The sequence below is a fragment of the Lonchura striata genome, chromosome 6, assembly GCF_050655825.1.
Source record: "Lonchura striata isolate lonStrDom1 chromosome 6, ASM5065582v1, whole genome shotgun sequence".
Taxonomy (NCBI): Eukaryota; Metazoa; Chordata; class Aves; order Passeriformes; family Estrildidae; genus Lonchura; species Lonchura striata.
The window spans coordinates 12,326,692-12,353,985 of record NC_140708.1 but is presented as its reverse complement, the minus strand read 5'-3'; the positions used below and the strand labels follow the sequence as shown (position 1 = coordinate 12,353,985).

The 27,294-nt window shown below is 41.9% G+C and overlaps 1 protein-coding gene across 31 annotated transcripts in view; it reads right to left on the bottom strand.

Annotated features, from left to right (window-relative positions):
- Positions 1–27,294, bottom strand: part of ANK3 (ankyrin 3) — a 336,993-nt gene that overhangs the window by 110,146 nt on the left and 199,553 nt on the right. For 23 of the 31 annotated variants that reach the window (XM_085583164.1, XM_085583159.1, XM_085583165.1 and 20 more), the window contains 8 exons: positions 26,754–26,852; positions 26,277–26,375; positions 23,409–23,507; positions 19,966–20,151; positions 19,407–19,430; positions 18,091–18,189; positions 8,261–8,359; positions 179–277 (listed from right to left, as the gene is read on the bottom strand). In XM_085583164.1, coding sequence (XP_085439290.1) covers positions 179–277; positions 8,261–8,359; positions 18,091–18,189; positions 19,407–19,430; positions 19,966–20,151; positions 23,409–23,507; positions 26,277–26,375; positions 26,754–26,852 — 804 coding nt within the window. The remainder of the gene's footprint in view (positions 1–178; positions 278–8,260; positions 8,360–18,090; positions 18,190–19,406; positions 19,431–19,965; positions 20,152–23,408; positions 23,508–26,276; positions 26,376–26,753; positions 26,853–27,294) is intronic. The other 8 variants (XM_085583169.1, XM_085583184.1, XM_085583175.1 and 5 more) reach the window with 1 other exon arrangement.

Sequence of the window (27,294 nt, the reverse complement as noted above, 5' to 3'; positions counted from 1 at the left end):
ATGCAGACGTGCTCTACATACGGCATTCACTTTGGAGAGCTCCCACACAGTTACTTTAAATAACTAAGAAATAGAAAAGTTATTGCCAAGCCCTTAAATATATGAGACATACAGAATTACATTAGGAAAAAGAAAAAAATGTGCAAGGATTATCCCACCAGGAAAGAGTATCAGTTACCTTGGTTTTGGAAAGAATAGGGGCACCACGATCCAGCAGCATTTCTACAACCTGTTCATGGCCACTTCTTGCTCCACAGTGGAGGGGGGTCAGCCCATCCTGTGGGATACAGAGTTAGAACTGATTAGTGTCAGACATGCTAAAGTCTTGCACACTTTTGTAGAGAGCTGTGATGTCCCAGGAGGCTCACTGATTCCTGCAAATGAACACTTGAACCTCTTTGTTCAAACCAACAGAGCACATCCTGGCTCTGATTTTCTGCATGTGTAAATAGCCATATCACACTGGTGTTCATGCAATGGGCTCCTTCCAGGCCCTTACTTCACATGCCAGGTAAAGATGAGATTGCATTTCAGGTGCTTTTTGCCTGCATGCCCTGGAGAAAACTGTGCCTCTCATTTGTCAGTATGCATCGGAGTCAGTGGATAGTCAGTTAGTCCGAGAGGAAAAAAAAAATCCTCCTCAGAATTTCTTATTACACTGATTTTGACAAGTGTACAGCAGACGAGAAAAGCTTCTTAATCCCAGGTGATGGAAGTATGTTGGATTCACTTCTGTCTCACTGTGCAGGCTGTGCTTATGTGACCTCCAGCTGAATGACTGGCCTAGAGTCAAGTCATACTGCCCATACCCCTGTTGGAATAGTTTGCTTAGTAATAGTCAACATTCTACTGCTTGTTGCAAATAATGATGCCAAAGTTTAAAGAAACTTTGCTTTTTCAATTTACAAGTTACAAAGGAAGGGGCTTTTCTCTGGTGTCCTCCACTACTCTTAAAACACATATGTTGTATTGTCTAGAACAAGTATGTCACATCATTTTAATACAAGGGATTATCTAAAATTCTTTCTTACATACTCTCTTCACACACATACACTTCTCCTCCATTTCTGTATGATAGCAAGTATTATTAAGGTACCTCCTTAATAATACTTTTCATGCAGAATTATAATATTCTTCCTTGGTAATTCCTAAACCACACTCTACTGGAATATCATCTTAAGCCCTGCAAAGTGTAGAGGGCAGCCAGGGAGAGGGAGGAGCTGGTTCAGAGAGCATTACATTCTCCAGCTTCTACATTTTTGCCTGCTCCTGATAAACCTATAAAAGATAACAGCTAGGAATTGTCAGGATAAACTTTTCCTGGTACTTTCATTTAAAACTTGTATGGTTCTCATTGTGCATGTTTTTCCATTTAGAATAAGGCATATATTTTTAACATAGATGAAAAAAAAAAATTGGTTCAGACTTTAGTCCCTTAACACAGGGAGTTATTTGTTCCCACAAAATGAATGCAGCTTGGCCCAATGCTTCTTACTGACAACTCAAGTAAATTCTATTGTAATTTCTGCTTCTTCCTGCTATTTAAGCCCATAAAGTACTGGAATTGCATCTTGCTAAAATGATACTACACAAATTCAAGATGTATTGCTCAAAACACTTAAGACAAAGAGAAAGGATACCAAAACCCACAAATTAAGCATTTTTTCAGCTGAATTGCAAATGTTTTGCCATAGTTTCATAAGTGTTTTAAAAGGGTAATGCATATTTCTTAAACCAGTAGCTCCCACAGGTGAGGGCATTTCATGTACTGAGCAAACACAAACATTTGATATGAAAATATCACCTACAAAAAAAAGAAAACTTGTATATGAAAGAAAAGCAAACCCATCAAGGCTAGGTAACTACAGACCTGTAGGCAAGAGCCAAAAATCACCATGTACATTAGACTGTTCACTCTTTTTACTTCCTATAATTACCACATTCTGTAGGTACATCAAAGTCAGTTACTCAAGGCAGTCAAAAACGAAAGTTAGAGACCATTTTCCAGATTTAACACCTCCCTAGGCCATTTCACCAACATGCCATGGTTAGCTCACAGAGAATGAGCCACATTTGATCATCTCCCTGTACCAGTCTAGACCCTTCCAGTGCTCCCAGAGCACAGCACCCACCCCTCTGTGGGTATTTCTGCCTGACAAGGCTTCTGTGGCTCAGGAGGAGCAAGCAGTCATGCTTGGCCAGCTGGACCTCATCCTGGGCCACCAGCTGGATCTCACTGTGGGCCACCAGCTGGATCTCATCCTGGGCCACCAGCTGGATCTCATCCTGGGCCACACAGCAGATGCATCACATGTGACACGACAGGACAATGCACAAGGGTGCTTGTCAGGACAGCTGATCTACAGCTATTGTTCACATGATGTCAGGTCTCTGCAAAGAGCAAATGCACTCCAAGACAGATCATTTGGCTGCACAGACTGTTTTTTTTTTTTTTTGGTAGTTTCAAAATACACTATTCACTGGTTTAGTTAATTGGTACATGACAGAGCAGGTAAAGAAATGTGCAGGGACAATCTGAAATGCAGATCAGAAAGACTTCTTTTTTAAAAAGAGATTCTGAGATTGAAACAGATTGCTATGAGCTCAGCAAGACTTCACTGACTTTGTTAGAAGATTTTCTAGTTGCTTATTTACTCTTAGCATACATAGACTATACTATGTGAAGCATAAAATATATTACATGTATTAGGAAGCAGACTTGCCTTAATATGAGACTGCAATGGCTCAGAAAAACCATTACAAACGATTATGACAATAATCTGCAGATTAAGGACTCTGTAAGTATGCACTGACATGATAAATCATATCATCTGTATTATCTATCCCTCCAGAGAGCCTGAGAGCAGCTTCAGCAAAGCCAAGAGGACAATAGGAGGAGCTATGATTAGGTACAAGCTTCCCATTAGCATTGCACACCCATCTCTGGGGCTTCAGCTTTTATTTTAAACACACACACACACACACAAATGAGACATGAGCATTGTTTCTTGTCCCTGTTGACACTCAGGTACCTGATCTTGTTACACTGGACCCTAAACTGTCCCGAGACTGAGCTTTCCTGCTGCTGTGTGTTTCCTTGTGTGGCTTTAAGGGAGCCCTGAGCAGCATGGGGTCAGCACAGAGCAGCCTCCTGGTACTCCCCAGCTGCCTTTTCCCTGTCAGTGCTCACCCAGGATTCCCCTTGCACCATGGCATCCTCTGGGCTGTGTCCCAAAGCCACAGCAGCCTCAGGACCACAGCGCTCACATCAGTGAGCATCAGCTTCTAACCCAGTCTAAGAGTGATGAAACCAAGCACAATAGCCAGCAAACTGAAATGTTTTATAAATATTCAGCAATATTGTCAGAATTTGAGCCAGCTCCCAGAGCCTGTCTGCAGCCTTGGCAGGAGCAGCAGGCACTCCAGTCCCCTGGGCCAGAGGTGACAGCACACGTTCCCAGAGGAGCAGTTCCTGCTGCCTCCAGGTTTATCTGCTGAGTGACTCCCCATGCACACACTCAGCCCAGCAGGGCTCTGTCCCACAGCCCCTCCATGCTCCAGGTCTCCTGAATTCTTCACTCTGCTGGCAAACTATTGCAAATTGCCCCTTCTGGGCACTAGGGCAACCAACAAGGTTTGCTCTCCCTGCGCATGAAAGCACACCCAGAATGCCAAGGCAGTGCTACTGTACTTATATCTTAATATATGTGGTTTTTCTGGAGCAGCTTATGCATGATCTGATGCATCTTCAAAGAGCACATCCCACATGTTTTCATGCAGATAAGTGTGCTGGGCCTGTTGTTTAGCTGCAAAATCAGTAGAATGAAGATTATAAACACTTACTGTTAATCCAGGCTAAAACTTGCTTGCTGCCTTCTTCAGACTCAAATTCACTTTGGCATATACAGTATTAGACAGCCAAAGCAAATCAAGCTAATTTAATCAACCTCTCTAATTAAATTTTACTTTTTAAAGTCTTTTCTGGAAGACAGAAAAAACATAATTAGGGCAACATTCAGTAAATATGTTACACGAGACATTAACAGGCCTTTGCCCAGAATCTTGGCTAAAAAACAGAATGATTAAAGCTGCCCTGACAGCACATAGTTCTTGAGGGGTACCCTTAAGAAGTCAGTACCCAGCCCCAAATACCAGTTGCTAGACATCTCACACACAAAAAGAGAACAGAGGGAAGATGAACAGCTGGTTAAAATAAAGAATGCAAAATAGTGTGAACTAAAATGGAAAAAAAGGGCAAGTCTGAGTCTCAAAATAGTTTTAACATAATTTCTGGGATGTGTCTCACATGTTCTCTCAATTCCCAACTACAGTGTGCAGGTGTGTAAGAATATAATAGTGATCATCAAATCTGAATCCTAATGAATCCAGAGAAAGTGGAAGCTCCTGGATTACTTTTACAGTAATTTAAACAGGATAAGGATTTAGCCCTTCATGTTAACCTTTTGTGCAGTACTTCAGCACTGCAGTTTCCTGAACCATCTGTCAGCAGCAAACGCAAATGCTCATGTCAGTGACTAAGGAAATCATTACCTCAACTTACCTATTACTCAGGAAATGCTTTTCATTAATTTATCTATAAAATGATTCTTTTTGTGAACAACAAAAACAACAAAAAAACGGCATTATGTGGAGAGTATTCCAGTATCCCATACAGAGGATGGATTGCAGGAACAGACCACAAAATGCCAGCTGAATAGATAAATCCGTCCCATCTAAGAGTCAGAGTAGCAGATCCTGGCTCTGTTAGTGTTTGGTCAACAACACAAAACAATATATTCTGCATTCTGATTTAAAGGTGAAATACAGACATGAAACAGGAAAAACAAAGGCCTAAGGATTTTTCCCCTGAGCAGAAATTTCAAGATATCTTTTTATCCTTTCATAAGGGTATAGAACCTTTGCTGTTTACCTTTAAGGAAGTATTTTGTCTTCAATAATCAATCTTTGAATTAAATAATATCATAATGTCCAAGACAAAAAAAAAAAAAAAAAACCTATCCTGACAGAAAAAAAAATCTGCTTATCTCTTACATACAAAAATTCTGTTACTCTCTTAAAAAACAGGTAAAGAGAGAGGTCTCACATTTATACATATGGCACTAGGAGACTCACCTATTCTCACATGCAAATCCCACCTGTTATTAAGCTGTGTGTGGATTCAGCACCTGCCCCTCACAGAACACACAAGGCTGGGCTCTGCCTGGGCATCCAGCTGATAAGCAGGACTTTGACACATGTATCAGGAAAGACAGCCTCAGCTGCTCTTTGCCTTTCAGTGCATTCAGCAGTGGTGATGCTGTTGTAAAGGATATGACCAGAGCCTTTGCCATCCTGTATTTTTGTAGGGCCATTCTATATCTGGGACATTGAAAAGAAAAATAGTGCTTAAAAAAAAAAAAAAAAAAGAAAAAAAATTACGAAATTGACATATCTTAATTGTTCAGCCTTGGAAAACAACATTGGGTCAGGTTGGAACAACAGGAGAGATTTAGCAGGAACATGTGTTGTGCCAGCTCAGAGCAATCAATCTTTGCTATTGAGTATGAGAACCAGGCAGGCACTCCTGAAACAATGCCCTTTTTCCACCCAGCACCACATCCCTCTCAGCTTTTCCTTGCTTTGGGTACCGATTTCTGAGCCCTCCGGTGCTGTTATCCCGCAGCGCTGCGAGGCTCCGGGACCCGCCCCGGCACAGCCCGGCCCGGCTCAGCCCGGCACGGCACAGCCCGGCACGGCACAGCCCGGCTCAGCCCGGCACGGCTCAGCCCGGCACGGCTCAGCCCAGCCCGGCACAGCCCGGCACGGCTCAGCCCGGCACGGCACAGCCCGGCTCAGCCCGGCACGGCTCAGCCCGGCACGGCTCAGCCCGGCTCAGCCCGGCACGGCTCAGCCCGGCACGGCTCAGCCCGGCACGGCACAGCCCGGCCTGGCTCAGCCCGGCACGGCCCGGCACGGCTCAGCCCGGCACGGCTCAGCCCGGCACGGCTCAGCCCGGCACAGCTCGGCCCGGCTCAGCCCGGCCCGGCTCAGCCCGGCCCGGCTCAGCCCGGCACGGCTCAGCCCAGCACAGCCCAGCCCGGCACAGCCCAGCACGGCTCAGCCCGGCCCGGCTCAGCCCGGCACGGCTCAGCCCGGCTCAGCCCGGCACGGCTCAGCCCGGCTCAGCCCGGCACGGCACAGCCCGGCACGGCTCAGCCCGGCACAGCCCGGCACGGCTCAGCCCGGCTCAGCCCGGCACGGCTCAGCCCGGCACGGCTCAGCCCGGCACAGCCCGGCACGGCTCAGCCCGGCTCAGCCCGGCACGGCTCAGCTCAGCTCAGCCCGGCACAGCCCAGCACGGCTCAGCCCGGCACGGCTCAGCCCGGCACGGCACAGCCCAGCACAGCCCAGCACGGCTCAGCCCGGCACGGCTCAGCCCGGCACGGCACAGCCCGGCACGGCACAGCCCGGCACGGCTCAGCCCGGCACGGCTCGGCCCGGCACAGCCCGGAGCAGGCAGAGCCGCCGGGAGCGCAGCTTCACCCGGCCCTGCCCGCCGGCAAAGCCGCCCGGCCAGCGCCAGGGCTGCCGGAGGAGCGGCACACGTAGGGAAGTTCTGCACAGCCCCCGGCCTCTGCAAAGGATGGGTGGCTGGGAAGCAGCCGCTGGGGAGAGCCAGAAAAAACCAACCCGTGCTTCGTGAGCCACACTCATCACTGCCTTTTGCCTCAGTGGGAAGCTGTGCCAGACTCAGGAGCTGTTAATGCTTCTGCCCTCTTCCTAGATCCTGTTTCCGTCCCAGCCTGTATTTTTAGTTACATAAATTATCCCAGTGTCTGACCCCGAGTTTGTGATAGAGGAAATGAAGCAGAGCACGAATTTTCCTAACTTAAAGAACTAACTTGACTCCAACTGTTTAAAGTACTGGTCCCTAATGATTTGGACTGCAGTGGGCCCTTGCAGAGGGAAACAACTAATCCCCCAAGTCCCTTTCTCCCTGTTCTGTCCCTCCCCACCACAAGGTAGAATCACACTCCTCAACCTGGTACACCTATGTGGCACAGAAGAGGCTGGAATTTCAGCCCAGATACTGTACCCACCATCCACATTACCCAGGAAAAGTCATCTCTTCCATGCTGCCCAATGAGAAAAAAACTTATAAACATTTTAGAAAGAAAACATCAGTTACTAAAGGTAAAATAGAAGCAATAAGGAAGAACATGTGGAGAGAATGAAGAGATGACAAAATAAATTGACCCAGTTTCTGAATTCGACAGAGAAAAAAATCACGAATGTGCCTAACAAGCACTGCAGGAAATCTCAGAGACTACAGTAACCAAACAAAAACCTGGGAATACAGGAACAACTGTAGAAAAACTACTCTTAGGTTATTAATTTCTTTTGCTTAGAATGATTCTGAACAGTAGAACTTCTACAGATGAATTCAAAGTGGAAAAGGTAGAGGTGATAAATTAACATGTCAAGAAAATTATAATTGTCAGAAAGTTATTGGGACAGCTCTTGAGAGTTACCTCGCACACACAGAAGTGTGTTGGAAAGACTGCCCTGACAGCCACAGCACCAGCACCACTAGTTCCAGATTTACTTCCAAACATTTCAACTTTTTCCTTTTCTCTCACTCTTTTTTTTTTTTTTTACTACTGTGAAAGTAAATAAAATATTTATTTACTTGGCTTAGTTGGGTTTTAATCCCAGCAGTTAGACATAACCATATGCATTGAGTTTCTAAGTCACTGAGGGCACTGAGTTAGGTGCCAGCCTGATGGAAACCATCCCTGTGCCCGACACGTGTGCCAACAAATCCCACACAGAGCCTGAGCTGCAGGAGGCTCAGCAGCCACACCAGGCTCTGTGACACTGCCTGTGGACAGTGAGAGGCAAACACATCAAAGTTACCCTGCTAGCATTCAAATTCTGAAATATCTGACCTGAATTCTCATCTTTTAGCATCCTCCTGTACATTCACCTCTACTCCCAAACAGATAAAAGCAGCTCCTAATTATACACTGGAAAGGGAACAAGGAAAACGGTTGGCTCTGCTTTGCCATCCTTGCTGTTTCACACACTGCTGTAAGAGATGCAAAATGTTAGTGTCCAACTGCAATCATTTAATTAAAAATAAATGCAGTGCAGCTGTAGTAGCCTGCTGGGAAGATGAATGATTTAAACTCTACAGCAACACACAGGTCAGAGGCAATAATTCCACACAGTCACTCACAGCACTCACACTTGAGCTTACCCTTGTTTTGGCATCAATTTTAGCTCCTCGATCAAGTAGGAGTTTGACCATATTTGCATTTCCCCTTTTTGATGCAACATGTAATGGCGTGATATCATTCTGTGGAAGAAAACAACATGAAAATAAATATGCATTTGTCTGTCTTTAACGAATTCCATTTTCGGTTTGCTCACAGAGTGAATTATGCCAAATTTGCTAAATCATAACACAGTTTGTTTTCCTGGGAGCATGAAAGCAAAGGGAAGCTGTGTTCAACCTCACATGTGAATTACTGGACTGATATCTCAACATGCACAGGGTGAAGACAAAAGTCAAATTATTGGTAGGGTTATAAGATGATGTGACTGTACCTCACCTCACAACTTTTGCTTAAGGGTTGAACTTAGGCAATTTTACTGAATCTTAGCAATTTAATCCAGCTGCGATTGTTTATGAGCCTGTAGTGATAAGGATTTGTACCTCAACTTCACCAGCCTTGTAGGAGCCATAGAAAAAGAAACAAAATCATTATATCTGCAGATCTCATACAAAAATTATTACTTATTTCTGAACATTATCAGCAAACTCTGAAAGCCTAGCAATCGCTGTTAATTTTGCCTACTCGGTTTGTTCCTCTAATGGGTGCAACACTGCATTGAAGTGGGGCTGCAGAGAAGTGTGTGTGCTTCCCTGAGCAGTGCCTGGCAGGCTGGCACAGGCAGGGATGCTGCACATCCAGGACAGTTACATAACCCACGCTGAGCACACACAGGCACTTCCTTAACAAGATGCAGCCAGGACGTCTCTTCATGCTCTGATGAATCCTTTATCTCGTGGCGTATGAAGGCCACGTCCTGTATGTATTTGATCATATGGAGCCAAGTAAAAATAAAAGGATCTAAACAGAGCATGCAGCTAGTGTATGCAGACAAACAGAATTGTAAAGGACGTGTTCCTGAGAGCTCAGGGCAGCACAAACAGCTGGCTGTGTAAACCAGCAGCCCTGGGACCCAGCAGAATGCAGCACACACAGTGAGTGTGTGTCCCGTGGCTGGCTGAAGCAGAAAGGCATCCTGAGCAGCAGGGAGGGTCTGCCTGGCTGACCTGGAACAGAGCCTTCAGCAGTGCTTCCTCAGAATGGAGTGATGGAGAAGCAGCACTAAGAAAAGATCCCCTCTCAGGTGTGCCAAGCTGACTCACAGCCTAATCATAACACCAAGTATCTCATCCAGTTGCTACGATTTCATTTACACAAAATTTCACTATGAAGCAAACTCACAGCTACTAGAAAGTACTAATTAATATTATCACAGAGGTAAAATACATGTTATCAAGGTTAAATGACAGAGATCCTTCCTACAATATTCATGAACATTAGAGGATCAAAGTGATGACTGTACTAGGGTTGCTTCTCATTCCTTTAAAAAGCAAAGTAAAGCAAGAAGATACTTAGCACATGAAACAGAAAGTGCAGCATGTTTACTCCTTTCAGGGAGGTAAAACTATGTGATCACTTAAATCTTCTGTGAGATGGTTTTGAAAAAAAAGTTAATTCTATTTGACTGGGAGCTGACACTGGATATAATATGAGGTCACTACATTACTGTACCAGTCACAAAAAAGACAGAAAGAAAAGGAGAAAAACAATTATGTGGAGATACTGTCTGCTTTTTTTCTCTTCCCAGGAGAAAAGATGTTACTGAGGTCAGAGGGAGAGAGAGATGAATTCTACTTTCTCATGAAAAAAATGGTAAAGGAAATAACTTTTATGCCTTCAAATAAAGAGTACGGCAGGTAATTTAGATTCAAGAAACACCTTTTTCTACTTGCTGATGTTAAGGGGTAAAGAGGTTAACCCTGCCTAATAGACCCTACTGCCCTGTTAATACATCAAAATAATTTAGTACTAATAATTTACTGCCTCATACACAGAAAAGAAGAGAAGCATTTTCTAAGCATCAAGAAAGAAGTGGAGGAGGAAGGGACAGCATTACAAAAGGCAAGAAAAACACTTGTTAGAAGTCTGGTATTCATTCATCTAGACACTAAGCTGAATCCAGTGCAGCACAAGGGAGGGCATAACCACATAAGAATGAGCACTTTGGATCTATTTATTTGCCAGTCAAAGGTCCTGCTGCCATGAATGAAGGAGGGCTGATTCTGGAATAGAGGGATGAGTGCTGGCAAATACAGAGCTCAAAACTAAGAGATGACTTCTCTTTAGCAATTAAGGGTTAGGTGACACTGTTTGCTTGCAATGGGGGGAAAAAATGAAAATATCCACTTTCATGTTCAAAACCAAGTCCTGTTCAAATGACATTCATATTTCTGGATTGCTACCAAAACTATTAGGACAGCATATTTCTCTCCCAGCTTCTGACAGGGGTGATCACACTGGCTGGAAATGTGAGGAAATTCTACAGCACCGAATAAGGACTGAGCTCGAGAGCTACCAAGCCATCTTTGCTCTATGTGATCACCTGTCTTTACAAAAAACCATATAAATATAATGTCTAGAACATCTTGAAACCTGGAGTTACTTTCTGTTGAAAATAGGCAGCAAGTTCACATCACAAAGAGGTGGAAGGAGAAAGGATGTGATCGTACCGAAAAAATTTGTGAGAAAAGCCAACTACACACAGCTTCCCTGAAACAATTAATAGAGCAGGAGGAATCAAGCAAATTAAGCTCTATATGTCCAGTATAATAGCTATCCTTATAGCTGACAAAAAAGCTCCTCTTTCCTAGGAAAAGGCACTCATTCCCTTGGAAGGAGTTTGCAGTTTTTTGTTGCACTTTACTAACCTGATCAGACAGTTCATTAAAAAATGAAGGGATGAAGGATTAAAAACACTTTCAACCTTTTTTACCCTTAACATCTCAGTAAAACACTGTGAGGAAAAGAAGGGGAAAAAAGAGCGGGGGCAATTCTCTATTCAGAATTTAATTTTGCTGTTTAGCTATTTAAGCTTTTACTGGCAGCAAAGAATGTGAAGTAATAATTCAGCTGGCTGAGAGTTCTGACTCCAAACAGATGAAGGAAGAGATGCATGATGTGAATGCTTGAATAATTGCACACTGATGTTCTGGCCAAGAAATTTGTATTTGGTCAATACTGTGCTGTCCCAAGGGTTAAAGAATCACAGCTAGAAGTTTCATGTGTATGGTCGTTCCCCATCTCTCAATTAAGAAGTGAAAAACCCCAGACAACACCATTATTAATTTTTCTGATGACAAAACGTAAAGCAAGGAACTCAAAATGGACTTATTTGTACTTGTCACAAGAAACAGGAGGTAAAAAAGCTTCATAATATGTGCAACTTTGGTGTTGTTTATTAACACTAAAACTGTGGTATCAGCAAACAAGACAACCACCAAATGTAAGGTTTTGAATTCTTCAGTGTATCAACAGCATCTGCTGTCTTTTCAGTCTATTTTTATCCGTTTGATCTCCTATAAATTTCTCCCTTTGTTCTTAAGATAGAATAGTAAATCAGGAAATTTTTGAGGATGTTTTCCCGCAGTGATAAAGCTGAAATGCCTTCCAAAAGTTGCCATTAAAATATGTGCTTCACATTTAGAGATCCTGCTGCTTGTTGAAATAAATATCCAATGCTAGGTAATGTCTCAGGCAGACCCCTTCACACTGAGGTCCAATTTGTGTGTTAATAAATTCTACAGGGAATAGGAAGCATCACTGTGAGAACAGCAAGCTAAAACTATGGAGAGAATGGCCATAGTATTATCAACTAGAACACAGCCTTTCCTCTCCTTCTTGGCAGATTTCCTGGGACAAGTGACCTGAGGTATCTGAGATCATACATAGCTCAAATGCCATGGATTAGGTGCATGCAACTTTTTCTACACTTCACAACATTGTGGATGGTGGTTTTCCCTTTGTCTCCCCCACTGCCTGCTGCAGCCCACCACCCCCTCACACAGGGCTTGTGCCTTCCTCCAGAACCACACAACAACCACAAATACAATGGCAGAGTGACCTGCATTTAGCTTGTGCCTGATCAGAGGGAACACCAAGCCTTTCCAGCTGCAGCTCTCTATCCATAGCTTCATAAGAAAACTCAAAATCTTTTCTGTTATCTTGTGTTAAGAAAGAAGCCACCGAACATGTCCCAGCTGAAATGAGATCAGCTGCCCTCTGACACACGGTGTTATCCATCACAGCACTTCAGAAAGGCTCCTTTCTACTACAAATTAGCTACATGAATGGCTAGGAAGTCAAGGAAAAAATAGGGTTAAAATCATCAGTGTGCAAAGTACATCTTATATGGTTCCATTTTAATGCATTTAGAAAACCAGGAACTCTCCCTGGGTTTCTGGTGTGCTATGCTGTCCTACAAGATTGCCTCCTTCTCCCATCACAGCCAGAGTCTTACAAGCACAAGGATGCTAATAATAACTAAGAAAAGTAAATGTTGCACTTACAGCTTCATATTGGGTTCTGAATGCACCTTAAAGGAGGGCATTAAACAAAGGGGAAACCTTTCCTAGTCATGTGCTGCATTGATTTAAATGCTGACTGAGCAGCTGATCACATCAGGACTGTGAAAACTCATTGCCAGTCACATGGACTTGGCATTTATTCTTGCTACCTCTGAGCTCTCCCAGCCTCTCAACAGAGTGCAGTTTTAATAGGAAAATTACATTATCTGATTTCAAATTTCACTTCCTTGATTTAAAACAAACCAGAACAGTTTCATACCAAAATGCTCAGATTAACTTGGAATTTAGTGAGACAGTTCTCAATCCTCAACTGAGAGCAAACTCTAGGAATAGCTTAATATTGACACAGGATGTGTGACTAAGACAGAAGCTGAAAACAGCCAGAGCGCCATAACAGAAATTTCTTATAGAGTCTGGAAAATCCCTTCAGCATTAGAGGTTTTTAAGGAAAGAGCATAATGGTGGTTTTTGCATACTAGAATTGTCAGCAGCACCACTGCATTGTTATTGCCAGGTCTTGGAGGTATGGGAAGATTGTGGTATGCATTTAAAGATTCTCATATGCAACTATGCAACAACATCAACATGTTGTGTGTTAAAACACTCAATATTCTGCCCTGTATTTTTCTGCAGTTCAGAACTGGAGCTACAACACAGCAGAATTCCTGCAGTGAAAAGTCTTATATTCTAGTAGGAGTTACTGGGATCAGTGAGGCTTGAATAGATGTTTCAGAAATTAAAGATAAAAACACACAATCAGATGCTTTCCAGGAAATCCTCAACAGGACACAATTTTCCAGCTTTTTTCCTTCTCTTCTTAATGGTAGTAAATCTAATATTGTGCTATTTTAGTTCTTGTGTGCTTATATACTTAACTTTCTTCAGGGTTGATATGTACAAAATGAATTCTAGAAGAAAACAAAGAAGACTATAGAAAAGGGCTCTTATGGCAAACTACCACTGGGGAAAAAAAGATGTTTTTCTCTTATGCCACTGTCACTTAGATATTGCCTGCTCTTTTTGATGGGCTAATGGTGTTCTGCTTCTCAGGCTCAGGGTCATCATTAATGCATGTTGTCCTCACACCACCCTCAAAATTACCAAATCCTTTCCTAACCTTCCAGTAAGCAAACTTTCTGCAGGCAAAGCCCACTCCCAGTGGAACTGAGATCTCCTCTAAGATAAGGAGTGCTGTGGATCAGGAAGGCTTTTCCAGGGCTGGATGCAGTTTTATGGCACAGTGATGAGCTCCGTCCCATTTGCTTTGGCAAGAAAGATACAGGGAGAGGTCATCTTCACACAGAGGATTCCCTGGCTACCTCCATCTTCTGACTTGCTCAAACACAGATCTGGGGGTCACAGAGGTTTTTCTCAGCTGCTGCTCTGGAAGCTGCAGAGAATTTCATCCTCCCTTCCTTTCTAAGCACTGTTTTCCTCAGAGACAGGTGGAGCTTCAAAGGAATTTCCTCACCTGAGCCAAACAGTCTTTTCCACTGGAAGATCATCTCAGATAGAAGAATGCTATCTGAAAACTGTGCGAAGCCCCAAAAGATAACTTTTACCTAAATATAATTCCCAATTTATTCAAAACACCTTCAAAATCATTAAAACTCTAGGTAAGACATCTGATACAGTTTGATTTAAAGGCACAAGTGGCTGATAAACAATAGTTCTAAAATGACAGGAATTAATTTTTCCTGTTGAAAAAAGATGATAAAATAGATTCAAAATAGATTTAAAAGTATTTGGCTTTAAGTTTCAGTTTGTAACTAGGATTCATTGCACCTCTCCTTAGCACTGTCAGCTAGGAGAAGGGTGCCTGGAGGTGTTGTAATCCTTCAAAGCCCAAGCAGTGACTGCTTTAAAGTGTTAATCTGGCTAAGAAAGGAGACTGACTTCACCCTTAGTTACCCTTTATTCTCCTCCTCCACTTCTTTAGTTTCTGTGTGATTGTCTCCCAGTTAAGCAAGAGGGAAATATGGCAATGCAATATTTGAATTATTTTGTAGAAGCTGGGCACATGATAATGTACTACAGAAAAAGGATGATGAGTAGTCATAAAAAGCCTGTTACCCTGCAACGCATACCCTGCCAGTAATTGTGACAGGTTTTCTGTTGAGTTTGAGCCCAAGAAGTTGAGCAATTTGGAATGATTGTTTTTATTTGTTGCGAAATGGCAAACATCCAGCTGAATAAGGAGATTTTGTTTCACTTGGAATGAGGTTAGGATGGCTCCCAGAGCTGCCTCCTGTTTATAGGTGGAATAAAAGGCATCACAAGCTGATTTATTGAAATTATTTCCATCCATCCCAATGGGGAGTTTGCTGTGCCACCTTCCCTGCACTTGCAGCCAGGCAAGAGGAGAAAGCAGACACAGGAGTGCCAATGCAGCTCACAGAGAGAGCTGACATAGCATCAGACACTCGACTGCAGAAGTGCAAACCTGTAAAAGTAGGTACATTTCCAGCCCCCAGCCTCTGCAGTCAGCAGGTACACGGTCTGGCAGGCACTGTGCCACCTGTAAGAGCTCCTGGAGCTGTGCCTGTCCCCTGGCTGCAGTGAGAGAAGGGACCAAGGGACTGTGTGACAGCTGAGAGGCAGGCAGGTGTGTACCAGCAGGGCTGAGGGAGCAGCTGCTGCTGAATTTCACTGGGGACATCATTTACTTACAGTACAGCACCACTGCTCGCTCCTGCCCACACACTGAGAGCCTTCAGCAAGCTCATCTCTCTCCTTGCCTTTGCTGCTGGAGCCTCTTCCTTCCCTCAGGCCTCTTGGAAACAGCACTGGGATCTCCTTTACACAGGCCTGCCCTCCTTGTCTTTCCATCCTTTCACCAGCTCTTCATTTCACCACACTTGCCCTTGGCCTTAGAGCTCTGCCTTCATCCTACACATCCATTCACATTCCTCCACCTTTCCCCACCCTGACTACACTGATGGTGGCAGATGGCTATTTGTCACACATTTGTCTTCACATTGCCCTGCTCACACAAGTTTCTTTTGTTACCATAATCCTCTTCTCTTGTTCAAACCTCTCAGTTTGTACATAAACTGATAGACAAGTAGTGTTAATTTGTATCTATTTCTTAAGAACAAAGGAAAATGCACAAAATGCATTTGACACCCCGTCTTAAAAGTTTGTCTTTGCATTTCTGAAAGCTACAGTACATATGGTAATATTTTATTTGGGCTACAGCACTTCCATATCTTTGCTCTGTTGCTCATCTCACAGTGTCAGCACCTCAAAAAAGGGCCTTTCCTGCAGAGGGAAGACAGCACTGTGGATAGCACTTACAGAAATTACAACAAGAAGCCATGAGGTGACAGTGAGCAGGCTGTACCTGTGGGTCATTTTCAGTATCTGTTTTGCAATATGAGTAATCAAGGATCAAGCAAGGGCTCTGCTACTTGATGCTGATGATTGGAAGTGCTCTGTTAGCCTACAAACCCACTGCTCTGCCAGAACCTAACCCATCCTCCTGTGCAGTGCTTTCTTCCCCTGCAGCCTGATAAGCACTAAAGAACAAAATTCAACTCCATATTACTGTTGTTTATGCTACAATTCTTTCTGTCACAACAACTTTACCTAGATTTGCAACTGCCACGGAGTGGAGATGAGCTCTCTCTCTCTGGATGCCCCCACCCAGTACCACAAGCACAAGCAAGAGCTCAGTGCTCCCTGAGTCACAGCCTCAGCCCACTGCTCCTTCAGGCTGATGCCACTGCATCCCCACTTCCCCAGCCTTCCCAGAACTCTGTCTCCCTTGGATGATGACAACTCATGGAGACAGAATTTAGAATGTCCAGATATTGAAGAGGAGGCAAGAATGGTCTTTTTACTCTGGATGTGCTCTCCACAAGTGCCCTTAATCCAAAATAGAGCTGCTGAAGCCTAAACTTATTATTCTATTAAAACAAGCATAGGCAGATGGCATTTAGTGCACTGGCACTAAATGCTGCTAATTGCTAATGTAGTAGCATTGGTAATCCCTAATCTTGTTTCTGAGTGGGAAAGAGTTGACCCAAGACCCCATTTGTCTTCCTTGCTTCTGTGATTAGGGCTTATCAAATACACAATGCCAAAGCTTAGGATGGTATGAAATGCCTTAATGCTCTAATTGGGTCAGTTAAAGGACTTGGAAATCAGAGGTCAATGTTATCAGTGAAAGCAAAGCAAGGAGTTTGCAATGCTTGTCATAAAAACTTTTCTGCATGTAAATATGTGCCTTAACTACAGAGGCATTCAAGTTTTTACCTATACAAATACCTAAAGCAGAATACTGCAAATTCACTTTTCCCTTTGTGCAAATGCTCTAAGCAGTCTTGTAGTTCTTTTCCTCTTGAAAAAGTAATACACATAACACATGAACAAAATGTCAGAAGAGGAGCTGCTGGATTATCCATGTGACATAATTCCCCTCATAAATAAAATCTTGAATTTACATTGGACTTTTTTTTTACTTTTTTCTAGTTTAATTGAAAGATTGTTCCAGAATCTCATTAGTTATATTCAACATTAATTACTGAGAAATTATTAATTAAAAAACATTAATTACTTTAATTTAATAGGAAATATCTAAATTTCTAGACAACATTTATTCATGGCCAATTTATGCCTATTTACATTGGCATTTGCCCTCACTTTGAATGCCTCTTGTTCCCTTGATTTTATCTCCCTATTGTCTTGGATCACTACCACATCTCTTCCCTGGCTTTGTTTGGGTAAGGTTTGTTGAGATAAAGCCTTTATTTTGATGTGGGGTTTATTTATTTACTTGGTTTCATGCCTGGCACCACCATCTTTCCTTGCTCTTCATATTGTACCCCTATCCCTATCCATATATATTTGGGTTTTCCCCCTGCTCTTCCAACTCTAACTTCCCTCTGTTGTTTCCTGTGTTTCTTCTGCTTACACTATGGACTCCACTCCTAGGTCTTGTTCCATTTCCTACTCATGCAGTTTCTCAGCTTTCCTTTAGGAATCACCTGGCTCTCGTGCAGGTAATGGAAGCAAGGTGCTTTCTTCACCTCTACACCTGATGTTCACTGGAAGCAACTGCAGGGTGAGGAGAATTCAGCAGGGTCACATCACTCCTGCCATATGTCACAGCTACAGGTGGAACCATTTGTGCCACTGGATCCCAGCCCACCTTTTGCAAGGCTGGAACCAGGAAAACAGCAACTCCTTTTGAGGAAAGCAGAAGTTTTGGGAGGTGAGGTCTCGAGCTCAGGTTGGGTTCAGCAGCCCAGGGAAAGCCCCTTTACACCAGTGCTAACAGAACAGCTCAGCCAGGTCGGGCCCTTGGCTGGTGAGGGTGATGTGCCTCTCACACCTCTGTGCAAAAAGTGGTGACAAAGCAAACTGAGCACAACTGACTCCACACTTACCCTTGCAGTGAAGTCCACGGCAGCACCCCGATTTAACAGCAACGTGGCCACATTGATATTCCCATAGTGAGCAGCTATGTGGAGGGGAGTGAACCCACTCTGCAAAAAAACAAAACAAAACACAACCAATAGATACTTTAAAAAAACATATTGCACTAGCACTCCACAGTTCATGGCATATCACTGACAAAAGCTAGTAATAGGAGCCTGCTGCAAGTCACCACTCCAATTCTGTACTAGTTTTCACTCACTGATGTTTATTTATAGTATCTCAGAGAATCTAAATAAAATCACATCGCTATGCAAGAGGGAAAAAATTAACGTAATTATTCTAGAAGAAAAGAAGTTAAATAAAACTTTCAGTTATTCCAGGAAAACAGCAGCAAAGCATTTGAGTATTAAAGCAATGATCTGACTTTTATCAGAAATTAGCTTCTAACTAGAAAAATATAGTTATTGGCATTATGTCAATCTTGCAAGTTAAACCTCTTAGAGATTCTTTGCAGAAGTTCAAATACAAGTCATTTAATGATATTTGCTAACTGATTTTTATAAATTCAAAGTAGATGCAAATGAAAATAACATCAAAGAGTATTTTAAATTATTAATATGAGGATTTTTTTCCAAGGGTTAGCACCATAAGGACCAGTCTCCCACTGTGGGTAATCACACTGGGTTATGTTCAGACACCATGAGTTACCACCCTAATTAAAAGATGTCTTACTGATAAAATTACAACAGCAACTGATTTTAATATTTAAGTAGTTTTACTTCCTTTTAAAATAATGCTAAAACATGCAGCAATTCCATCAGTTCTGCAAAGTATGAAACCTTATGGGAACTAGATGCATTTCTAAATTGTTAGCAAGCCATGCTAGCTGCCACTGCCTTGCTTTGGGAGTTTTGCAACTGTAAAACCACTCTCAGATCATTCTATTTGCTGACACCATCAAGGTAAGTGTCATGCAGAAGCCTAGAATCAGACCTGGATGCACAACATGACAGGGTTGTCTGCAGCTCTTAAAACATCTGATAAACATATGCTCCATGAGAATCCCTGAAAACTCCATCTCTCGTAATATGGCCCTTTTGTGATGGCAGTTAGTTCCCAAGAATGCTTCACGCTTACTTTTGGACCCTAGTTCCAGCTGCAGAGAGCCCTGGTCTCTAAACTACAGTCTCCTCTAGCACATGCTACTTCATTTCATCTAAAGCAGGTGTCTATCCTATAATATGCGATGCAGACAGGAGGGAGAAATGATGCAGCAGCACTAAGTCATGGAGGAGTGATGATGCATATATATATTTATATATACCTCTGTTGTTCTATTCACCATCATCTAGGTTAACACATTTGGAAGCAAAGAGGGGGAAAAAATGAACGGTTAGTCCACCACTGGTGACATGGGTGCGGAAAGCTTCATGATGGCTGTGTGGCATGGCAGCTCGGGGGGCAGCACACACGGGAAGCCCCACGGGGTGGAAGCCGAACGAGCGAGTACTTTGAGTGCTAATTGTTACATGTTTACCAAAATTCTCCAAGTAGCAATTGCACAGAGAGCTGATCAAATGGCAACTGTGCGGTACCTACAGCTCGCCACTGCTTTCAGGAGTGGCTTTCATTTCCAGGGTAATAATTCAAATAATATTTTGTTTATTATTTTCCATTTGCAAGGTTTCTACAAGAGAAATTAACCCTGATTTAAACAGAAAAGGAATGGGGGTAAAAGAGGCAAGGGAGGCAAATCAAACGTCATTCTTTATCAGGCGTTGGAGGAGAAAGTTCTGTGTAACCGCAGCAAAAGGTTCACACCGAGGGAGATCTGCCCTGGGTGTGGTCAGCACCTGGCAGTGCCCAAGCTTCTCCCAACTGACCTTGGACTCCACGTCGGCGTTGTGGTCGTTCTGCAGGAGCAGAGCCGCCGCCTTGGTGTCGTCCTTGCGAGCCGCGATGTGCAGGGCGGGCAGGCGGACTTTCCCCTTGGTGTCATTTTCCAGCAGCAGGGAAACCACCTGGTCATGGCCTTGCTGCAAAGCTACTGCCAAAGGTGTGAAACCATCCTGCAACACACAACGGGCACGGTCACGGCGCGCGCCAAACCTTCCGCGGGCTGGGAAGGGGCAGCGGAGACATCTCAGCCTTACGAACAGAGCTGGCCCAAATTCAACCCAGTGTAACATGCTGCAAGTTAAAAGTGCCCTGCAGTGACCCTGAAACTGGAATAACGTGCTGCTGAACAAGGTTCCAAATACTCAAAACACCTTTCTGGCACTCCAGACACAGCATAAAATTGTACAACACAAATGACTGAGACTTGAGGAAAAAAAAAGTATGAAATTACTCACAAGTTTACAGTTAATTATACAGGCATTTATGTAAGTGCTTAATTATATACAAAGGTATAAAAAGCTGGAATATTAAAATTACAATTGCTAATGATGTCTCAATAGTAAATTATCATCCATTCCTTACAGATTATAATCTACATTTTTATGATTATCTTAAAAAAAGCCAAAGAACAAAACAAATCAAAACAAACAAAATGATTTCTAGCCTCTAACATATTTTATATGTAGATTTAAAGTATAATAATTGATCAAGAATACCACATTCTCCTAATGTGATGTCCTACTACAATTTCCCTTTATGAAAATGTATATAATTTGATAGACAATCCTCTTACAAAAAGAAGTTACTTCCTTTCAGATTTGCTAATAACCAAATTGGTGGAGAATAAAAAACCTGAAAAACAAAAGGCTTTTATTTAACAGATTTTAGAACAGACTCCTCAAACTCATAAAAAGTACAGTCTGGGATTTATAACCTCATGTTTTAATTTTAATTTTATGTTATGGATTCTTAGGAAACTAAAGAATGAAGGAGTTGTCATTTACATTCTGCTTCGTCCCAAACATCTGTCATTGCAACCCAGGAACTCATCCAACTTTGCCCAAGATAATATTACCCATAAATCACACAAAAAAGTCACAAAGGCAAACTACTTCGGATATTTATTTATTCAGTTTGTCCCCTGATGAATATATCCAAGCCTGTATTACCAAACCTTATTGCATCTTAGTGAGCAAACATCTTTCACTTTCAACTACTGCTGTCATGGTGAAACCGTGTAACTGAAATAAAAGTGCAGTAGTGACAGAGAAAGAGGTTGATCCTCACTCTATGTCAAGAGTGCAGAGCTGAAGTGCTAACTTTTTAACTCTTTAAATTAAAAGTGATGTTTTTAAAATGGAATTTTTCCCTCTAGCTTCAGAACAAAGAACACCTCAATCTAGGAAGAGAAACAGGAGGGGGTCCTGAAAAAGTGAACTTTTTCAAATTTTTGAGGGAAAGAAAATCCAAGAAAACCACTGAAATTCCTGTGTCCTAACAAGCAATTTCCACCTCACCCTCCCAGCCCCCTGAGGAGTTTCATGCTGATTTAACCAGGTTTCCCTGCTGCCTGCAGCTGCCCATCCTCCTGCAGCAAGGGCAGGGCACTGGGCTGCAGTCCTGGGGTGAAACAGCCACAGGGCCACGGGGTGTGAAAGATGCTCTGCAGCCCTGAAGGCCAAAGATCCTCCCTGAGCACCCCCAGAGAGGGCTCTGGCAATATTGCTCTGCTGTACATGCAGAAATGCCTGGAGAAACCCTGGAGACCTTGGCTTCCTGATCTATTTACACATCCCAAAATTCAGCCACTTTGCAGAAAAGTGGTGCAGACACCCACAACATCTTTGCTTCTAGGGAAATAGAACCAATTATTTCCTTTAATTAGATTAAAACACCTGATTAAATAGTTACTTTTAAAGAATATTTAGCTAAGTGGCAATCCCTTAGTTACAGAAGTTTTTGCACTTAGAATGATAGAGAGAAATCAGATTTATAAGAAAACTTAAACCAAGAGAAAATAAGAAAGAACCCATAAGCAACTATCTCAAGGAAGGCAATAAAGGTGCCTTTGTTTTGTAGTCTGCTATTTTCAAATAAATTCTCCATAGATAAAATTAGATTGCACCTTATCATCAAGCTGAGATGGAAAAAAGCTCAGCCTAAACTGACATACAGTGCTCAAGGGAAAAACAATACAAAACAAAAAAAAAAAAAAAACAAAAAAAAAAAAACAAACAAACAAAAAACACCAAAAAAAACCTAATACCCCTTCAAAATTTTTTCTAAAATATCTTTTCAGAAAATCATACAGTGGTAAGTGACAATTTTCAATTAATTTTCTAGATGTAAAGTATTTTATTTTGGTATATTTTGACTTTCATATCCTTGAGAATTCCCAGAAAGTGTTTCTGATGCACACTTCAAGTTATAACTAACTTCTAGTGATTTTACACTAATACATTAGCAATTAATTTTCCACAGTGGAATATGGAATAAGATTTCCTTTCTACACCATTGTACAGTGATACCATCAGGTATAGAGGGCAATAAACTACCTGTGCATTTCATATTTTTCAAAAACTTGGCCTTTTTCAAATAAGCATTTTTTCCTTCATGGAAACAGTTCTGGTAGAGCAATTAGAATCCAATAAATAGTAAAGAGAGCACATACTGAAGTACCTTTCTATATTTTGGTAGCAAAATCTTGGTAATAAGACGACTGAAAATTCACCAGATTCAACACCTTTTTGAATGCCATACATTTACAAGTATTAATATTATGTTATTTATTTTCTTCACAGGTTGTCTTATTTGAGTTAGAATTATTTTTTAAAGAAAGAAATATAAAGTGCTCTTCTAGAAAGATCACAGAACACCTTCAAGGATGGATCCTGCATCTTTCTGTCAGCTTGAAATTCTCCCTGCAGCACCAGGTGGGGTAACTGGGTGCCACAGGGAGGGTACCACCATGGCAATGAAGCAGTTCAGGAAATGGCCCAAGCAGCCCTGGGTTTTCTCTGATATCCCAGGGCTGGTCCAAAGCACAGGTGAACAACTGCTCTTGCCTTACGGCTGCCTCCCTTCTCATTGTTCACTCTTTTTAATAGAAGCACTGAAAACTTTTATATTATACACAGCTTCCCTGTGTGAGCACTTAACCTGAAAGATTAGCAGTTATGACTAAGAACACGTCTATATTTAGAACTGTCTCTAGTTAAAGTAGGGTTTTTTTTTTATTTTAGAAATGGCAAGAGACAGTTTAAATTGCTGAAAAGCCCATAACTCTATTCATTAGCACACTTCACAGAGATAGCTTTTTATTCGTCTTTAATTTTGTATTGAAAAGACTAGTTTGATATAAGCTGGCAGAAATCATTGCTGAAACACATTTTGCTTTGTTCATAAAGTGTCAAATTCAAACTTTTACCTCTGTGGCAAGGCTTTGACTGGCACCATTGTCAAGAAGAAACTTAACAACCTCCAGGTGGTTTTCTTGGGCTGCCATGTACAATGGAGTGAAGCCATTCTGAAATATGAAAACAAGAGTGTAAACACCACACAAACATTTTTTACATAAAACAGATCTGCCAAATGAGGGAAGATTAGGTGAAAAGCAAAAAAACTTTGCTCACAGATGAGTTAATGGCATGATCTACACTGGCTTAAGTGAAGATGGGAGAAGGGCAATATTATTTAAAAGGACACAGAAGAATTTTTCAGCTGACCAGGTACAATTCCCACAGCTAAGTGAGAACAATTCCTTTCACATCTGTTGAGAAGTTAAGCTAAAAATCAGTCTGGACAGATGATTTGGTGGCAATGAGTTATGATTCCAGATAAATACAGCCACAGCACTCGAAATACAAAACAGGACAGGGAAATACAATACAAATCTGTGGTGAAAGCAAGGGCAGTGACTCTTCAGAGTAATTGACATTTTTTTCTCTTCTTTCCATTAGCTTTGACTTCTCTTTCACTTGTGCCAGCTACTTCTGCCTTCCATCTCCTCCAAGAGCTGCTTTCTGAGCACACTCTGCTTCTGGGCACCCAGCTACTTCATATTTCAGGCACCAGGAGTAGTGAGGATCATTGCCTCTCAGCAGTTTGAGACAGAGGTTTATCAGTGGTTCTGAGCACATTAGAGCATCTCTCAAATTATGCTTAAGTGACTGATTTCAATCAATGCAATACAAGTATTAGAGGCTGCAGAGCTTAACTCATTCTTTGGTGAATGCCTTTGTCTTACAGTCCATACTTTTATCTTTGCCTTAACTGTAAACAGGTCACAGACTGTCAGAAATTGAATTTTTTTGGATTAATATAAAGGCAGGTTCAACAGCTCAGCTACCACACAGTCAAAATTGTACTTAATTAAAAAACAGAGAAGGCAGGAAGCACTTGCTAAGGTACCTCCCATGTCACATGACAAGTTATTACAGTGAACAGCAGTCTGGTATTGAGTCTGGTATTATATCATTTCATGGCATATTCTCTATCTATTTACTAACTCAGCTGGAAACAAAGATTAATTTTTTAGTTTCAAACATTTGCAATTAGAAAGGAAGCAGGAAAGTCTACCTAATAGCTAGCTTCATGAAATAATTAATAGGCAAAAATTCTCAAAACCAAACATTATTAGCATTTGGAGGCAGAGCAGAACCCTTTCTCCTATGTTAAGTTTTTGTAGAGTTTTAAATACCTTTGCACCCCACACTCTACACTTGCTTCTCTCTTTAAAAAGGGGCTGGAATTGCCAGACAACCACGAGTCTGAAAAAACAATTTCTCTTGAATAGTAATAAACAGCCCCTAGAAGAGGTGTAAAATTCATCCCTAGCACAAATTTATGACTTGTTTTTTGGCTTTTTTACAGACAGGAAGATTTGGTTACAGAAGGCCTGGCACTGGGACTGTCAGCATGGCAGAGCTTCAAGGAAAGAGGAGACAAAGCTCAAACAAAGCTCAGTACCACGGACCAAGCTGGCCCAGGGCAGTTTGGGGACAGAAAGCACCAGGGAGCTCCTCAAAAGCTGAATCCCAGCTGGGGTGTCTCACTGCCTGGCACTGGTGTGGAATGGCCAACGGAGCTGTTACATGGGTGTTCTGAGTAAAGACATCCAAGGCCTCCATAGTGGGGTGGGGGAGAAATAAATATTTAATTCTGGCATGTTAGCAAAGTAAGAGTAATATGTGGCAAAACCTTAGTGTGTATGGACAATGCAGTTATATAAGATGTTTACAATCTCAGATTATTTTTAGTTTTAGGGCTGAATACACAAGTTCTCAAACATAAGCAGAAAAGATCCTGTCAATCCCATCTTAAGTTCTTTAACAGGAAAACCATGGCAAATGGTTTGTTTTAGTTCTTAACAGCCATGGGAGATTTTACCTAAAAATACTTTATGTTGTTGTGCTCTTTAAGTTATATGGTTCCTGGAACCAAATAGTGTTGTATCAAGCTAATATAAAAGAGTAAGAAAGAAGATCTGAGTCATTTGTTTCTTTTGTTCAGGTAAAACAACATGAAATACAGACCACAAATAACTGACATTCTCAAAATAGATCCTGTTAAGCATTTTGTTCGTGCATTATTTGAAAACCCAATAAAAACCCCCACCCTCCTTTTTTTAAATGTATTTTTTTTTAACAAACATTTATTTTCATGCCTACATCTTTATAATAGAGCAAAATGGTAATCCTGGGCCAGATGAGAAGACTTCTCTGCCACTGCCTGCCAGCCCCTGAGCTGGGAGAGCAGGAATGGGGTGGCATGCAGAACACCACTGGCACAGGCACAAGACTTTCAACAGTCTGTAGTTCATGCATTTTTTGAGCCAGAGTTTTCTGTTTTGTTTTACTGCTTTGCTTGTAGCACCAGCACTGTTTTCTCTCCTTTCAAACTCTCTATAATTGAGCTAAACATTTACTCAAAGGACTTGAACCAAACTTACAAACTCTGCATATGCCTGCAGTACCTCCCTGTACAAGGGAAGGGGATGGGCTCAGCTAAGCCTGAGACAGTCAATTATGTGAAACAGGATCTCTTTGAACACGTTCTCTCCCACTCTCCTGTTCTATCAGTGTTTCTTCCAGCTCTAACAAGTAGCAGCTCGTAGGACACTCCTAGGGCAAGATCTGAGGTTGATCTTGCTCACTATCAACTCTATTTTCAAAAGCCAACATTAGCACAGCAAAATCTACCAAATATATGTGCTAAAATCAGAGTTTCTAAGAGAAGAGCAATTTTAGTGTCAGCAGAGCTGTTGGTAGTAGCAAACAGGGACATATGGCTTTACCTGAGACTGTGCATTGACATTGGCCCGATTTGTAACCAACACTTTGACGACTTCTGCTTGTCCAGCGAGGGATGCTATGTGCAATGCTGTGTTTCCTTTCTGGAATTAGAGACAGTGATATTTGAAAAGAGTACTGAACTTGAGCCTGAATACATAACAATACAATCAAGAACACCTTCCACTTTAGAATATAGTATTTCTTGCTGAATACTTCTAATGGGTGTGTTATTCTAGAAGATATGGTGTGGACAGAAACCAAAACAGGAATCTACAGTTTGTTCAGTAAATCTCCTCCCTAGCAATCTGTGACATTTACTATCATCTACTATAATTGTTTCTATTAAGCAATTATTAAGACCCACCCTCAGCAGTGGAAAATGGGCAACTACTGCTGCAGCAGTCTGTAATCACTTGGCCAACACCTCGTGCCCAGGCCAGCAGAGTGAACAAGGGAACAGCCAGATAGGCTTGACTGACCTTTGTGGCTGCATCCACACTGGCACCTCGCTGGATCAGCTCAGAGACAACTTCTACATGCCCTTCTTTGGAAGCGAGATGGAGAGCATTCAACCCATTCTGTTTTCAAAAAGGGAGGGGAAAAAGAAAAGCAATTAGAAGGAATACCAAGTGTTTTCCAGTTTACCAAACATACGAGGAGACAAGTTATTACCATCCCACTAAGAGGACTACTTACAAAAACTACACTTGGGTAAACTTCACAAGAATTAGATTATAAGGATAGAGTAAGAATTATATCAAGGTACACTGGCTCTCAAATTCTGTGTGTTATTCTATGATCTAATGCAATACAAATGGAATTAAAGATAAGGTAGCACATTCTCCAAATGAAATGGTGTCTGGGTAAAGGGTTTAAAAACAAAAAAAAAAAAATTGGATAAGAGATGTAAACACAGTTCATTAAAAAAAAAAGTAAATTATCTTTGACATGAAGTACAAATATAATGAGAAATCTGAGAAACAGCAAGAAAGGTATTTATCCAGAAAGTTTGACCAAAAT